At 57.8% G+C, this 15,227-nt stretch overlaps 2 protein-coding genes across 2 annotated transcripts; one reads left to right on the forward strand and one right to left on the reverse strand.

Annotated features, from left to right (window-relative positions):
- Window positions 1-879: 879 nt before the first annotated feature.
- On the reverse strand, window positions 880-6,671 carry NOC4L (nucleolar complex associated 4 homolog). The gene is made up of 15 exons (XM_070769324.1): window positions 6,497-6,671; window positions 6,034-6,154; window positions 5,430-5,536; window positions 5,055-5,162; window positions 4,750-4,899; window positions 4,567-4,666; window positions 4,454-4,488; window positions 4,055-4,105; window positions 3,853-3,964; window positions 3,556-3,616; window positions 3,052-3,162; window positions 2,738-2,898; window positions 2,569-2,651; window positions 2,172-2,285; window positions 880-2,068 (listed from the first exon to the last, which is right to left on the reverse strand). Exons 1-15 carry the CDS (start codon window positions 6,611-6,613, stop codon window positions 1,949-1,951), a joined length of 1,551 nt encoding a protein of 516 aa, XP_070625425.1. The 5' UTR covers window positions 6,614-6,671; the 3' UTR covers window positions 880-1,948.
- A 28-nt stretch (window positions 6,672-6,699) lies between these two features.
- Window positions 6,700-14,353, forward strand: DDX51 (DEAD-box helicase 51). Its single transcript, XM_019977029.2, has 15 exons — window positions 6,700-7,045; window positions 7,132-7,283; window positions 9,442-9,592; window positions 9,904-10,049; window positions 10,135-10,206; window positions 10,300-10,406; window positions 10,497-10,605; window positions 11,922-12,067; window positions 12,203-12,401; window positions 12,480-12,595; window positions 12,684-12,800; window positions 12,998-13,099; window positions 13,215-13,278; window positions 13,390-13,524; window positions 13,712-14,353. The coding sequence occupies exons 1-15, from the start codon at window positions 6,736-6,738 to the stop codon at window positions 13,736-13,738; spliced, it is 1,953 nt and encodes a 650-aa protein (XP_019832588.2). The 5' UTR covers window positions 6,700-6,735; the 3' UTR covers window positions 13,739-14,353.
- The last annotated feature ends 874 nt before the right edge of the window (window positions 14,354-15,227 follow it).

The raw sequence follows: 15,227 nt of genomic DNA on the forward strand, positions 1-15,227 counted from the left end.
GATCTGGACCAGGTTAAATCATCCACCAGATGCCAGACTCCCCAGGGTGGGCAGGCACCTCCTTCCTCCAGACCCCAGCCCAGGTGCCTCTGCCTGAGGCCTGGGGCTGATCCAGCTTGTGGCGGCCACCTGACCTTAGGGGGAGAGGATGGCAGAACCTCTGCCTTGTGGCTTTCCAAGTGGGGGCTTCTGGTTCTCAGATGCCTTCCAACGGGCTTCATCATGAAGCAGGAGGGGTCAAGATATACACCCATGGGGGAAATGGAAAGTTCTGGAACTAGATACAGGCCGTGGTCACACACCCATGAATGCACAAATGCCACAGAGCCATGCATTTTAAAGTGCTTAATTTTATGCTTTGTGGACTTCAACTTTTAAAATTTAGTATACCTCAGATATCAGATGGGGCATGCTTATACCAAAAATGTGTTCATTGTATATCTGAAATTTTTAAAAGCCGGTTGTAAAAACTCCGACCCAAGCTAGGAAATAACATGTCTATGTGGGGTGGGGGTGGGGGGCGTACTCGACCTCTCCTAGAGGGTGGGCAGCACACAGGATGTAGTCATTCTAGGAGTACAGAAACGGGGAAAGAAAACAGACCCCAGCAGGATACCCCGCCCTCCTTTCTCCAACCCTGCTCAGTTCTCACCACCGCTCACTGCTCACCTACAGCCACTCAGCCAATTGCATGGCCTCTGGGAAGGGCACTCTCAGCCCCTTTCTCCAACAGGAAACGGGAACCTGCCCAAGGTCAACCATCCAAAGTGCAGCTGTCTAGGGGTCAAGAGTGGCTGTGGGCGGGCGTCCCCGAGCTGCCAGAGTGAGGAACTGCGGGGAGCACAGGAGGCTGAACCCAGGTAAGACCAAGAAAACGTGTTCGCATTTCATAATTTATTTAAATTTTTACATACTGCTATTTTTCAGGAAAAGCGAGAGGACTCAGGCCCATCCAGCACTGCCCCCTGGTGTCCCTGATGAGGCCATGGCAGCCTCTGGCTCACTGGACACTCCTGGTGCCAGGCTGTCCGGGACCCTGGAAACCACTCACCACGAACGTGCATGAGGGCCCCCAGGCCCGAGGCAGGCCCTGCACCCCAGGGACAAGGCGATCTCCAGGGCGGGGAGGAGCGTCCCTGGTTCTCTCAGGACAGTGGGGCCGTGCCGTGTGCTGCTCCCAACGGGGTGCTGAGTGCACACTAGGACCCTGGGCTGGCAGTGAGGGTCCCCGGAGACCAAACTGGCTTAACTATTCCCTGCTGTGACTCCCAGGGTGCCTGCTGTGAGCTCACACCCTGCTCCTCTGGATAGGGGTGCAGGTGGAGTTGGGGAGGGGTGTGCCCAGAACATGGTGGGGACAGGAGGCTGCTGGGGGCAGCGAGGGTCTCTTCCTGCTGGGCTTGAGAGCCACCGCCCGCCCCCTGCCCCTGCCACGGCTTGCTCAGTCCCTGCCAAATGTAAGCTAGCACCAGTTGTGTGCTTGAATAAACCAGCTTCTTAAAGAAATGGGGTCACTGCTGTAGATGGAGAACCAAGCATCCATGGTAAAACAGGAGACTAAAAAAAAAAAACCACCCTGGAAACACAAGCAGCTGCTGGCCTGCGGCCAAGGCGCCTGCTCTGCTCAGGGCGTGGAGGGGCTGGAGGGATGAACCAGCATGCTCGTAACTGCAGCCCTGGGGGCAGGGACTGCTCCTGTACCTCCTTCCCCCATAAACCCCCACCTATGTCCCCACCAGGCTGCAGAGAATGGAGGGTCCCTGGGTAGCATGTTCCAGCGAGGCCAGCAACACACTGCAGTCATGAGGGCACGCTGCCAGCATTGATCCCAGCCCCATAGGCTAAGGAAGAGGGGGTGGGCTTCCCTAGACCCCGACCCACCAGCCCACCCGAATAGCTCTGCTATGAAACCACTTATGGGGGGTGGTGGGGAGCAGGAGGCACAGGGTCAGCTCAGCGTGAAATGCTGGGCACAGAGGTCCTCCCGCCGGCCCAGCAGGCCCCGTGCTGGGATGAACTCCAGCGGCACCGACCCAGGCCCCTTCTTCTTCAGGTCCCGCTCAAAGATCTGCAAGGAAAGGATGGACAGTCAGTCTGCACTGTGCAGCCGCGGCCACCCCATCCCCCCGCCCCTCTACCCTCTCCACTGAAGCCCCGCCCCACGCCCTTACCTCAAAGGCGGTGACCTCCAGCAGCGGGGCGATGCTGACCTCGGGCACGGACAGTGCCTGGTTGATGGCGCTGGCGGCCTTGGACACCTCGGGGTGGTAATGCTGCTGGAGGGCCTGGAGGGACATATGGGATTTCACCAGCCCTCCTCGGGCAGCACTGAGCAGTGGACATCCCAGTGCTTCAGCAGCCCGGGGAGGGGGACAGAGTGGAAACTCCAAAGACTCCCTTGGGAAACCAAAGTGATGGGGCAAGATGGGATCCTGGAGGACAAAGGCCAGAGGAAGGAGCTGGGCAGAGACACACAAGCAGAGCTGGGCGGGTGGCCAGGGAAAGTGCCCCGGGGAGGGTGGCTCCAGGAAGCTTAGGGTGTGATCTGGGCAGTCAGGGTGCCCTTACCTGCAGCTCCCACAGGGAGCTCTCCAGGGCTCGGCTCTGGGCCGGGTCCTCCTCTGTGGGGTCATAGGGGTCGGCGTCCAGCTCTAGGAACAAGATCCAGGGCTGATCTCCACTCACCCCCACGTACTGGCCTCGCGGCCCAGCCTCCTCCACCTCCAGCCGCACTCACCAGGGCCCCGGGGCCGATGCATGAGGACCCGGCAGGCCGGGTGTCTGCGCAGCAGGTTGCAGATAAAGGGCAGGACCATGAGCAGGGCCTCGGGGGGTGCTGTCAGGGCCAGGCGCGCCAGACGCTTGGTGAAGGCAGCCACCAGGTAGGCAGGCAGGTGCCTGGGCAGGGCAGTGGGCGTGAGACCCTGCTGCCCCCTGCACAGGCCCCGAGCTTCCCTTCCTACCCCGCAGGACTCAGTGGGGCCCAGGTAGCCCCTGTCGCGCTGAGCTAGGCCAGGTATCCCCTAGTCCCACCCCCTCCCCTGTACTCACGAGGACGACAGGAAGAGGTCAGCCAAGTGAAAGAAGCGGGCCCGGTACTTCACGTGGAAGACGGATGGATCGAGAAGGCCATACAGCTTCCGGTAGAAGTCAGGGTACTCCCTAGGAGGGTGAGGTAAGTGAGGGGGGCACGTGTGGGGAGAAGCCACAGAGAGAATAGATCAGAACCCTGACCTGGGGGCCTCCCTGGTGGCTTAGTGGTTAAAAAAATCCACTTGCCAATGCAGGAGACTCGGGTTTGATCCCTGGTCCAGGAAGATCTTGGATGCTATGAGGCAACTAAGCCCGTGCACCACGACTATTGAGCCTGTGCTCCGCAACAGGAGAAGTCACCACAACTAGAGAGTGCTCGCCTCAAGGAGAGAAAAGTCCACGTGGCAATGGAGAGCCAGCACAGCCAGAAAGAGATAAATTAAGTTTTTAAAAAATGCCAGCTCAGGTCAAGGACCTTTTAGCAGAGCTAAAAGGCCTACAAACCCCCAGGCAGACACTCACAGGTTGTGTTTATGAATCAAGATGAAAAGTCCATTCAAGGCCAGCAGGCTGACGGCTCCACCTGCAGACAGACACAGCTGTGAAGCCCCAACCTAACAGCACCCCAACTCTGGGAACGAGATTCCAGCAAAGCCAGAGGCCATCCGCCAGATGGGAGGTAGGAAAAAACCTCCAGTACAAATACTGCTGACCAGCTGGGCCCCTGCTCTCAACCCTGCTGGATGCCGGCATCCAGGAACGCAAAGCACCACCCCATGCCCGGTCCCGCTCTGGGCCCGCCGGGCATCTCCTGCTCACCGATGTCATAGGCGCGGGTGAGGAAGTCGATCATGAGGCTGGGCTGCGCCAGGTGGGGCAGGATGGAGTCGTGCATGATTACTAGCACCTTCTTGCAGACGCGGAGAGGCAGCTGCGGGAAGCAGCAGGTCAGGGTGCCGGCTTCCCCATCCCGAGAGCCCCATACTGGTGCCCTGCCCTGGGTCCCTCCCCATCTTCCTACCTGGTGCTTGAGGAAGTGGAGCCACATCTGCTGGAAGGCCTTCCTGTGCTCCTGCAGGGAAGCGGCAGGGGTCGAGGTCCCCCACGTTCTCAGTCTCACCCCACCCTCCTCCTGCCTCTGATACCAGGACAGGACCTAAGGGGTCGCGGCGAGAGAAAACCTCCCTCGGGACCACAGGGTCAGTGTTCATAGCCCACCCCTGGCAATAACACTCAGCACCCAAGAGGTCCGGGCAGGCTGCCTCTGACCTCCGGGAACCGTGCCTGTGGGCATCCTCTCCTCCTTGGGTCCTCCTGTCTCCACCTCCTGACCCCACTGTTGAGGCTAGGAAGGAGGTGCTGGCCTAGGATCAGGTGGTTCCCAGGAAGGCCAACCAACCATCTGTCCAGGGAGTCTCACCTTCAGATGAACGACCTTCCACTTGTCTGACAGCTCTGCAAGGAATGCAAGGGGTCACCAGACATGCGACCCGGCGGGCCCCTCCTGCCCGCCCTCCCACCCCCAACACTCACCTGTGTGCTTCACATAGAAGCTGGAGAGGGTGCTCTCCTGGCGGGGCAGGCTCACAGAGGACAGCAGCATGAAGGCATTGTTCCAGAAAGTGAGGGGCACCTGTCAGAGGCCAGGCTGAGCACCTGGATGCTGCATGCCCACTGCCCCCTCCCTCCCTGCTCCCAGGGACCTGGGTGGCTCACCTCAGGGCGCCCATCGGTGGTCCGGGCCACGGTGTTGGAGGCGGCCTGCATCGTATGGTAGCGGATGTCATCGTGTTCCAGATACTCCCGGAACTGGGAGAGGAGCAGGGAGCGGTCCTCCTCTGGAGACAGCAGGCCTCCCACCACCAACTGCACATGGGGAGCAGGGCAGGGCACTGAGCATCTCTCCCACCCCCAGGACAGACAGCCCTGAGGTGGAGCTCACAAACCAGAGTCTAGAGGAGCTGCGAGAGTCCCCTCAACCCCACAACCCATAGATGGCTGGGGGAGACCCCAAGACTCACCATGAAGAGCTGGTGGGGGAACAGATAGTTGCCTTCCCACTTGGGCTTCTCCAGTGGGTGCTCACCCTCCAGCTGCACAAACTTCATGAGTGTGCTGAGGGCCAGCTCCTAGGAGGAGGGATGGCAAAGGGACCACGCTGCACATCCTCACATGTTACCCCTGCAGACAGGTGCTTAGACCTGAATGCCCGCAAAACCACACTCCGGGCAGAGTCAGGAGACAGAATGAAACCACACCCTCGAAACCAGCCACAGAAAGAGAGAACATCCTTACCTAGCGAGGGGTCTGCAGTCACAGCCCCAGACCCCTGCTGTGCAGAGAAGGTGGGGCAGGGGCCGTGCAGGTAAGAGGCAAAGCCAATCACCCCAGCTCACCTTGACCTGAAAGGAGGGGTGAGCCAACAGCTCCCCCAGGCGGTTGCAGCAGCTCTGGTACCGGTGCCGCATCCAAATCTTGTATTTGCGAGTGGCCCCCCGGGACCCTGTAGGCGGGACAGGGTGGTCAGCCCACACCCTGACTGGTGCCAGCCCCAACCTCCCCCTGCCTTCTACTCTGGGCAACCAGGGAATGAGTGGAAACGAGTCACTGTGGCTCCAGACCTGGGGTGGGACCAGCACGTTCCCACAGGCAGGCAGGGTAGGTCCTACTTGGGCTAGGCCCTCTCTCTCATCCCAAGACCCAGACATCCCAAGGACCAGACACATACACCTCAATCTTCGTGGTACTAACAGCCAACGCTCCAGAATGTCAAATCCCACAAGAGGCACGAGACACAGTTATACCCCATCCATTCTTTACTTAAACTCAGCCTCAAAGTCTGTATTACTTTGAACCCCACCCCTTTCCCCAAATATAATCCCCTGATCCCACCCACCTGCATGGCCCGTGATGGAGTTTGGGGTAGGGTTGGGGGGCTCATTCCATGTCAGCGAAGTCCCTCTCCAACACTGTCAAGACTAGGCCCTCCTGGACACTCACCTGTCAGGACCATCTCCTCAGAGGGCAGTTGTCCCACAAACAGTTCTCCTCGGGCCAGCAGGGCCCCGAAAAGTCGGCTGCATGCGTGCACGGCTTCCTGGATCTCCTCCTGGTCCTCAGACTGTGGGGAGATGCCGGTGTTCGCAGGGTACCCCGTCAGGAACTGTGGCCCCTGCTCCCTTTCCCGACCAGGACTTCAGCCCCATCCCCCTCCACCCCTGATCCCGGCGTGATTCTCCCATCCCACCTCTGTCAAAGCTCCCCCAGCCCCGCCCCGGGACCCTCCAACCTAGAGCCCTGCGAGGCTGGAGAAAACTTCCAGTATAGCCCTGGACTCCACCTCACAATTATCTGCCCCCATCCGAGACCAAATCCCACTTCGTCCGTGCCCGAGGAGACCCCCATCCTGGTCTCTAACCCGCGGACCCGGCCGCGACCCCCGCCACACCACACGTGCCCCCACCTGCAGAACGGCCAGGATGTCGAACACGGCGTTGGCCTCGCCGCGGCTGGCCAGTACCGCCTCCACTAGGTGGCCCAGCGCCCGCCGCGCGTCCCCGGGGCCGGCGTCCCCCTCCATGCCGCCACCCCACGCGGGACAGACCAGACCCGTCGCTCCGCCGTCTGGCGCGCCACTGACGTCACGCCCCGTCCCCGCCGTCATCGCTGCGCGCCGAGCAGGAGAGGTGCGTGGTGGCCGGCATGGCGCTCTTCCACGTCGCGCGGTACGCTGGCCCCGAGGCGGCCGGGGCGGAGGCCGAGGCAGACGGCCGGGCTCGCGCGCTGCTGGAGCGGCTGCAGTGCCGGGCCCGAGAGCGGCAGCTGCAGAAGCAGCCGCCGCAGCAAGCGCCCGAGGAGGCCGCGCAGAGCGCGCCGGCGGCGGGGAAACGGCGGCGGCGACCTCGCAGAACTCGGAGGCGCGAGGGCGGCAGGGAACCAGGAAGCCCGCCCGCGCCCCCCAACAAGCGGCAGAAGACCGACGACGAGGACGAGAACGAGGACGAGGGCGCAGGTGGGGCCTCGCGGGCCGGGGCGGGGTCCTGAGACTCGGGGCCGCGTGGTGCTGACAGCCGCCCCGGCCCCGCTTCTGCCGCGCAGAGAGCAGTGAAGAGACACCCGCGGAGAGCAGCGTGGGCGCCGAAGCCGCAGGATCGCCGGAGGGCCGGGGCGGACCACCCCCAGAAGAGGCCTCTGGACCCCTAACGCACGCCCTGGTGCTCGGGGGCTTCGGGAGAAGCAAGGTGCCAAAGGTGAGAGGCCTCGGGGAGGCTGCAGAGCTGGGGTGACTGTCGTTAACGCGGCTCGTGTTCGTGGAGCAGCTTGGAGAACGGTGCCTGCACCTGGTGGGTGTCAGGTTTGTGTTCAGCGAGTGACTTACTGAGTGGGCTGACTACTGAAGCCTCAGCTGTTTTGTCTGCGGTGGCTACTAATCGTTTGAGTTCTGTGCAAGCTCAGCGTTTCTACCTTCAATTGTAAAACTTCTCTTTTTTTCATAATCTATGAGATCGACTTGGTTTCTGTGCTGCCGTCACAGAGATCTCGAAACAGCTTCTCTTCCTTGGTGCACATTTAAGGAGGTTCTACTGTGCTCACACTTGCTTACCAAACAAACAGGAGATTCTACCTGGGAGTTGCAGCTTTATCTTAGCACAAGAGATTTCAGTAAACAAATTCTGGAGCTAAAGGGTGTTTGGATGGTGACAGTCACTAGGAAAAATAAGAGAGGCTTGGCAGAGCCCTTGTAAAGAGATCCACTTTTTTTCTTTTCTTTTAGTTTTATCAGAGTATTGGAGAAGGCAGTGGCACCCCACTCCAGTACTCTTGCCTGGAAAATCCCATGGACGGAGGAGCCTGGAAGGATGCAGTCCATGGGGTCGCTGAGGGTCGGACACGACTGAGTGACTTCACTTTCACTTTTCACTTTGATGCATTGGAGAAGGAAATGGCAACCCACTCCAGTGTTCTTGCCTGGAGAATCCCAGGGACGGGGGGAGCCTGGTGGGCTGCCGTCTATGGGGTCGCACAGAGTCGGACACAACTGAAGTGACTTAGCAGCAGTAGCAGGAGCAGTATCAAAGTATTGATTTACAGCGTTTTGTTAATTTCTGTTATATAGCAAAGTGAGTCAGTTATATATTTATTGTTCAGTTGCTCAGTCGTGTCTGACTCTTTGCCACCCCATGGACTGCAACAGGCCAGGCTTCCCTGTCCTTCACCATCTCCCAGAGCTTGCTCAGACTCACGTCCAATAAGTCGGTGATGCCATCCAACCATCTTGTCCTTTGTTGTCCCCTTCTCTTGCCTTCAATCTTTCCCAGCATCAAGGTCTTTTTTAATGAGTCAGCTCTTCACATCAGGTGGCCAAAGTATTGGAGTTTCAGCTTCAGCATCAGTCCTTCCGATGAATATTCAGGGTTGATTTCCTTTAGGATTGACAGATTGGATCTCCTTGCAGTCCAAGGGACTCTCAGGAATCTTCTCCAACACCACAGTTCAAAAGTATCAGTTTTTTGGCCCTCACCCGTCTTTATGGTCCAACTCTCACATCCATACATGACTACTGGAAAAACAATACCCTTGACTATATGGACCTTTGTTGGCAAAGTAATGTTTCTGCTTTTTAATACGCTGTCTAGATTGGTCATAGCTTTTCTTCCAAGGAGCAAGCATTTTATATCCATTCTCTTTTAGGTTCTATTCCCATATAGCTTATTACACAGTATGGAATAGAGTTTCCTGTGCTGTAGAGTAGGTCCTTATTGGGAGATCTACATTGAGTTGGGATCTGTCTTTCTCAAAGACAGAAATCAGCCTAGTTAAGATGGGGGAAGAGGGGCAGGGAAGTGTGTGCCAGGCAGAAGGCCGGATTGGAGCACAGGCCCTGAGGTACTAATGAGCTTAGTGTATAAAAAGCATGGAGGGGGTTGTGTACTTGGGGGGCGAGAAACTGCCAGGTCATGAGGCCCTGGAGCTGTGGCTCAGAGCACAGATATTTTTAGAACATGGATGTTATCATAAGTGCGAAGGTAAGTCCCTGGGTGGTTTGTTTGGCTCATGGAGTGGCACATTTTGGATTGTATTTCTCAGTTCCTTTAAATGTCACATGGAGAGTGAGTTGTAGGGGTCAAGGAAAAGCTGGGAAAAGCTGGGCACTCCCTGATGGTCCAGTGATTAGGATTCCATACTTTCACTGCCAAGGACCTGGGTTCGATCCCTGAGGGTTCAATCCCTCAACAGCAACTCAGATCCCATAGGCAGTGGAGGAAAAAAAGGGCTGGGAGAAGTTTGAAGCCTTGCCTGTTTCTATAGCCTCTTTAGCCTGAGTGTTTTGAGTTCTTGGCTTCCCAGGCCTTGCCCAACTGGCTCTGGAGAATTGACCCGGTCTTTCTCTTCTGTCCTTTGTGATAGGTCCAGCCTTTCCTGCCAGTGTGGTTGGCTCAGCCAAGCTGTGTTGGAAAGAATGTAACGGAAGGCTTGGTGCCTATTGAAGACATCCCTGAAGTTCACCCAGACCTGCAGAAGAAGCTGCGGGCACAGGGCATCTCATCCTACTTTCCAGGTGCCCCAGCCCTGGGCAGGTGGACTGGGGACGGGGGTAGGGTTCCTTCTAGAGCATGTTCAGAGCCATGCAGGGCCTCACTCAGCAGCTGCCAACACAGGCAGCCCCTGTACACGTCCAGTGTCACGTGTGGACTTGGTCTCAGTGCCTTCAGCCTCTTCAACACTCCTGGAGGCCCTGGTGCCGACCCTGAGGGAGAGCCCAGCCTAGAGGTCACAGACGGGGAAGACGCTATTTCTGGCCTCAGAGCCTGTGCTAATCCTGGGTGTCCCTGCACAGACATGACCTGCCTCTTTCCCTTCCCTGTCCAGTGCAGGCTGCAGTGATTCCTGCTGTCCTAGAGAGCACAGCCAATGGGTTTCTGGTCAGCAGAGGCGGCTACCGGCCTAGCGACCTCTGTGTTTCTGCCCCAACGGGCAGCGGGAAGACCCTGGCCTTCGTCATCCCTGTGGTGCAGGTGAGCATAAGGACCCCTCACCCTCCAGTTGGGCATGCAGGCAGGGAGTGACCCTGCTGACACGAGCGGTCGTCCTCCTCTGCAGGCCCTGCTACATCGAGCTGTGTGCCAGGTTCGTGCCCTGGTTGTGCTGCCAACCAAGGAGCTGGCCCAGCAGGTACGTGGACCCCATGCCTGGAGGTCAGATCCAGGGTCTTTGTTGCTGCAGGGGGGCCTCAGATCACACTGGTGATGGCCACTCCTCTTCCAGGTGAGCAAAGTGTTCAATGTCTATACGGATGCCACTCCTCTTCGAGTAGCCCTGATCACTGGGCAGAAGTCACTGGCTAAGGAGCAGGAGAGCCTCGTGCAGAAGACGTAGGTCCTGCTGGGCTGTGGGCGCCTTAGGGAGGCAGGCTCACTTGGTCAGTGCCAGGGGACCTCGCTGAGCCACCCTCTGCTCCACAGAGCAGACGGCTTCCGCTGCCTGGCCGACATCATGGTGGCCACCCCTGGCCGCCTGGTGGACCACATCGACCAGACCCCAGGATTCAGCCTCCAGCACCTCCGCTTCCTGGTAGGTCATCCGCCTGGAGGGAGGCCTACCCCGGCAGGAACGAGGGATTCCCTCGGGGAGGATGGCATGAATAAAAGAATAGATAAAGAGATAAGGAAAGAATTTTGCAGTTAAGAAAATAGAGGAGAGAAAAGAGGCTGATATTCCTTGGTTTACACAGAAAGCCAGTAAAGCCCTAGCACAGGACTTGCTCTGTTCACGTAGGCCGCAGGTGCCCTCTCAAATCGCAGAAGGTGCCCCACCTTAGGCACCTTCTCGAGTGGGTCTTAGAAGCCCAGGCAGGAAAGTGAATGCAGAGAGCCTCTGCGCTCCAGGGAGATCAGCCAGAAAAGGAAAAGGAAAGAGAATTACAAGGGGAGACCGAGCTTCGGTGAGCAAGGCCCGCACTTTGTTTTCCAAAGTAGTTTTTATACCTTAAGTTGTGCATAGAGGATAATGGGTGGGGAGGGGGTGCAGGTAGAGTCATGCAAGGTCAGCAGTCCTTGATCCTTATCGAAGCCAGGCTTTCTTTCTGCACACTTATCATATGCAAAAGCTTTAGGTGATTTACATCATCTTCTGGCCAGGAGGCCTGTTAACATTTTATGACCCTTTCTTTAGAAAACTTATTTTTCTCTAATGGTGATTATTCTAAAGTCAGGCGCCACCCTCTGAAAGCATTAGATAAAGTTGCATTCCTATAGGGCAAAAGTGTGGTGGGCTATAATAAGAGAAGAGTTAACTCAAGGGTCCAAGGTTACAAACATTAAAGCTACTACTTACATGTCTATACACCAGCTATATTAATCAATACACTCCCAGGGACACAGTAGGTAAGGGATATGGAAACTTGGCAGCAAGCATTAGCTCAACAAAGAAATCCTCTACTAGTTCTATTTAACAATTTTAACTCTCTGAGAAGCTCTGCATTATTAGAATATCTTAAGCTTCCCGTAGTTGGGAGGTTGTGAATCTGAACAAACCTGTCAGGCAAGCTAGAAAGTCATCAGAGGGGTTTGAATTGAAACACTCCTATTATGCCCAGGAGACTTATTAACTAGAGTTTTAAGTTGATTTTCTTACAGAGAAAGGTGGTCGGGGATAGCCCCCCGTTAATGTCAGAAGAGTTGGTGAAAGTCGTAAAATAGTAAAACAGATTCTGGTTTTGGGGTAGACGCTCAGGCAGGCCCAGAGGGGCACCCCTCGAGTTCTGGCTTGCCTTGCCCACCAGAACTCTCCCACATGACCTTGTCATGGGTGGGGCTCCCGTGCTGGCTCCCAGCAGAGGCCAGCTGGGCTTAGAGCTGAAGCTGACCTCAGTTTCCTGTCTCCTGCAGATCATTGATGAGGCTGACCGCATGATCGACAGCATGCACCAGTCCTGGCTGCCACGGGTGGTGGCTGCTGCCTTTCCCAGTGAAGGCCCCAGGGATCCCTGTGCTGTGTTCCAGAGAACGCAGCCCCGGGTGTTGACTGCTGCCAGGTACCCAGCCCTGAGCTTGCTCTGCTCCTGGCCCAGTGGAGCTGCCCTGAGCTGGTCCCTTGAGCCGTCCGCGCCGGGCTGGAGGGCCTGCTGGTTGAGCTGTGGCTGCTTTTCCAGTACCCCATTCCCTTTCAGCATGTGCTGTCCCCAGATGCCCCTGCAGAAGCTACTCTTCTCAGCCACTCTGACCCAGAACCCCGAAAAGCTACAGCAGCTCGGCCTTTACCAGCCCCGGCTCTTCTCAACGGGGTCAGCACACAGGGGCCCCAGTGACCCCGACATTGACGTGGACGAGGACTCAGGTGGGAAGTACACCTTCCCCACAGGGCTCAAGGTGAGCAGGGCACTGGGGGTGGGGAGGGGGTGCATCTAGGCACCTGGGTCCTGGCCAACCCCATGCCGTCCCCCACAGCATCACTACGTGCCCTGCAGTCTCCGCTTCAAGCCATTAGTCATCCTGCATCTGATCTTGGAAATGAACTTCTCACGGGTCCTCTGTTTCACCAACTCCCGCGAGAACTCACACAGGTGAGGCCTGGCTGCCCAGGGCGGGTGCAGGAGCGGAGGCAGAGGTGGTTCTGCTCCAGCCCACTGGGCTTTGGCTTCTCCCATGCAGGCTATTCCTGCTGGTCCAGGCTTTTGGGGGTGTGACTGTGGCCGAGTTCTCCTCCCGCTATGGGCCTGGCCAGAGGAAGAGCATCTTGAAGCAGTTTGAGCAGGGAAAGATCCAGCTGTGAGTACCTGGCGAGATGGGCCGGGTCCTGCTCTGGGGAGGGGCGCTCACTCAGGGGTCAGCTGGGTTCCTGAAGGTTTCCTGGTGTAGGAAATGCGCCTCTGGACTTCATAGGCGTGTCCCCTGCAGACTGGGAGCGGGGGTGTGTCACTGCTCCTGGCCTCAGACAGGCCCCACAGCCCCTTGTATCCCGGCAGTCTCATCAGCACTGATGCCATGGCCCGCGGCATCGACGTGCAGGGCGTGCAGCTGGTGGTCAACTACGATGCCCCCCAATATCTGCGGACCTACGTGCACAGGTGCAGGCCTGACCCTGGGTCTGGGGGCAGGGGTAGCCTGGGGAGGAACCACAGCTCCCTCAGATCCCTAAGGGGCTGGGGGCCAGTGCTCTGCAGTAGCTGTGCTTGGTTTCAGGGTTGGAAGAACTGCCCGTGCAGGAAAATCCGGACAGGCCTTCACGCTGCTCCTTAAAGTCCAGGTCAGTCTGTGTGGTCTCCGCAGGAGGCCAGGGCTGGGTTCTACCCGGGGCCGCCCAGGGTGGGGCAGGGGGGCAGGGAGGAACCTCATCCCCTCGTGTGCTTCCCTCCAGGAGAGGAGGTTCCTCCGCATGCTCGAGGAAGGTGGGGTGCCTGGGCTGGAGCGGCATGACACCCCCAGCGAGCTCCTGCAGCCGCTGGTCCCGCAGTACGAGGAGGCCTTGTCCCTGCTGGAGAAGGCTGTCAAGGTAAGGGGCCAACCGCGGGGGCTCGTCTCTCGGGGAAACCCGAAGTGGAGGGAGGAGACGGGGCGGTGAGGCCCACGGTTGGGCTCACTTTCTGAGCAGGCTCAGGGCATCTCGGGTTTGGATGGGCAGAGCTGGTGCAGGGAGTGAGGGAGGGTGGTGTGGGCCAACCCTGTCTCCCCTCCTGCAGGAGGAGCGGAAGCAGAAGGCAGCCTAGGCCAGGACTGGGGACACATCAGCGAGGGCTCCCTCCTTTCTGGAAAGATCCTGAGCAGTGGCTGCCAGACGCGTGAGCAGGAGACAGGGATTCCTCAGTTGCAAGAGTCTTGGTCCCCAGGTACTCTGCTGCCTCAGACCAGGCCCCAGGACACACAGGAGGCTTGGCCCAGGCCCAAGACCGGCAAGGGGGCACAAGGTCAGGTCAGCTTCCCGTAGGTGGTCTTCCTGGAGACAAAGCTCCAATGAAGCTGTTCACACTTGCCCAGAACTGACAGGGTGGTGTCTGCCTTCGTTTGGCTGTAAGTTGGGGGTCAGCCTTGAAGTGCCTTCAGGAATTCAGTTCTTCTAAGGACATGAACCACCACCCTGAGTGGGAGAGGTGGCCCTGGGCCCCTCACTGTTGGGGCAAAGCACCAGCCACTTGGTAGCCATTCCCTGAGAGGCATTGCAGAGACCAGAGGACACGCTGTGGTCATCAGTGCTTTACTTCATGATTATTCAGAGTGTGTAAGATGAACATCCAGAAAATGGCTTCAGAGCACTAACCGCTGGATGTGAGCAAGCCTCATCTCCAAGACTCACGTGGTGACGTTAAATAAAGTGTTAAACTGGGGACTGACTGTGGCTTCTCATCTCTGCCTGGACACGTGTCACTTGTTTTGGCAGAGTAACAACCCAACCCACAAGTCCTGGCTTCCCGAGTGCTCGCTGTCACCGAGTCAGGGAGGCAGTGGCCGCTACCTGGAGCTGCACTGCTTTCTGCAAAAAGTCCCTGGGAGCACAGGGGCCTGCTGTCCGGCTGTGGTCTGAGCCTGTGTGTTGGAGGGACACGATTACAGATGGCTTGGCTCACAGCTTCCCGAGGAGCTGGAACCAGTCTGCACAAGTGGTGGGGGTGAGGGGAGGCACGGGTGTAGCCAGTGGTGAAGCAGAAGCCTGACTCACTTTCAGGAAACCTCAGGTTGGATGCGTCCAGTTTATTGAAAAACAGCGCCCAAAATTACCGGAGTCTTATTTCTGATAAATCAACAGCCCCTAGTGACTGGGTCTAGCTTTTGCTCACAGAAGGTAAGGTTGACTGGAGTCAACTTCCAGGAGATGGAACGGGGAATACCATAGACCCTCTCCCTAACAAAACTACTGGCAAGATCACAAAAACAGCTGCTTAGAGTCCAGAAATTGTCCTAAGGGCAGATAGCAAATGGAGAAACATTTCTCTAAGAAAATCCAGACAAGGGCCAGCTGTGTTTGAGCTCCTGCTCAACCTGTGCCACCCCACCCCCCACCCCTGCCCAGCATGTCGGAGGCTCCCCTCCTGGTGGGTTCGGCCAACAAGTCATCAGAAGGTGCTTGGTGTCACTGATGACCCAGGAGGTGCATACCAGACACAGGCCACCCCTGCAGCAGTGAGCCGGGACAGTACCGGTGTGGCACTGACGTGGGGACAGCCCCACACGCTGGCACTGTTGGTGGGTGTGACCCGCCAT

The sequence above is a fragment of the Bos indicus genome, chromosome 17 (genome assembly GCF_029378745.1).
Source record: "Bos indicus isolate NIAB-ARS_2022 breed Sahiwal x Tharparkar chromosome 17, NIAB-ARS_B.indTharparkar_mat_pri_1.0, whole genome shotgun sequence".
NCBI lineage: Eukaryota > Metazoa > Chordata > Mammalia > Artiodactyla > Bovidae > Bos > Bos indicus.

Excerpts from the sequence above, each read along its gene's own strand:
- NOC4L (XM_070769324.1), bottom strand. The coding sequence starts at position 6,613 with ATGGAGGGGGACGCCGGCCCCGGGGACGCGCGGCGGGCGCTGGGCCAC. Across the intron at positions 5,163-5,429 it reads ACCCCTCCTTTCAGGTCAAG|GAGCTGGCCCTCAGCACACT; the intron begins GTGAGCTGGGGT and ends CCCTCCTCCTAG. Across the intron at positions 4,106-4,453 it reads GGAAGGTCGTTCATCTGAAG|GAGCACAGGAAGGCCTTCCA; the intron begins GTGAGACTCCCT and ends GCTTCCCTGCAG.
- DDX51 (XM_019977029.2), top strand. The coding sequence starts at position 6,736 with ATGGCGCTCTTCCACGTCGCGCGGTACGCTGGCCCCGAGGCGGCCGGG. Across the intron at positions 9,593-9,903 it reads CATCTCATCCTACTTTCCAG|TGCAGGCTGCAGTGATTCCT; the intron begins GTGCCCCAGCCC and ends TTCCCTGTCCAG. Across the intron at positions 10,407-10,496 it reads GAGAGCCTCGTGCAGAAGAC|AGCAGACGGCTTCCGCTGCC; the intron begins GTAGGTCCTGCT and ends TCTGCTCCACAG.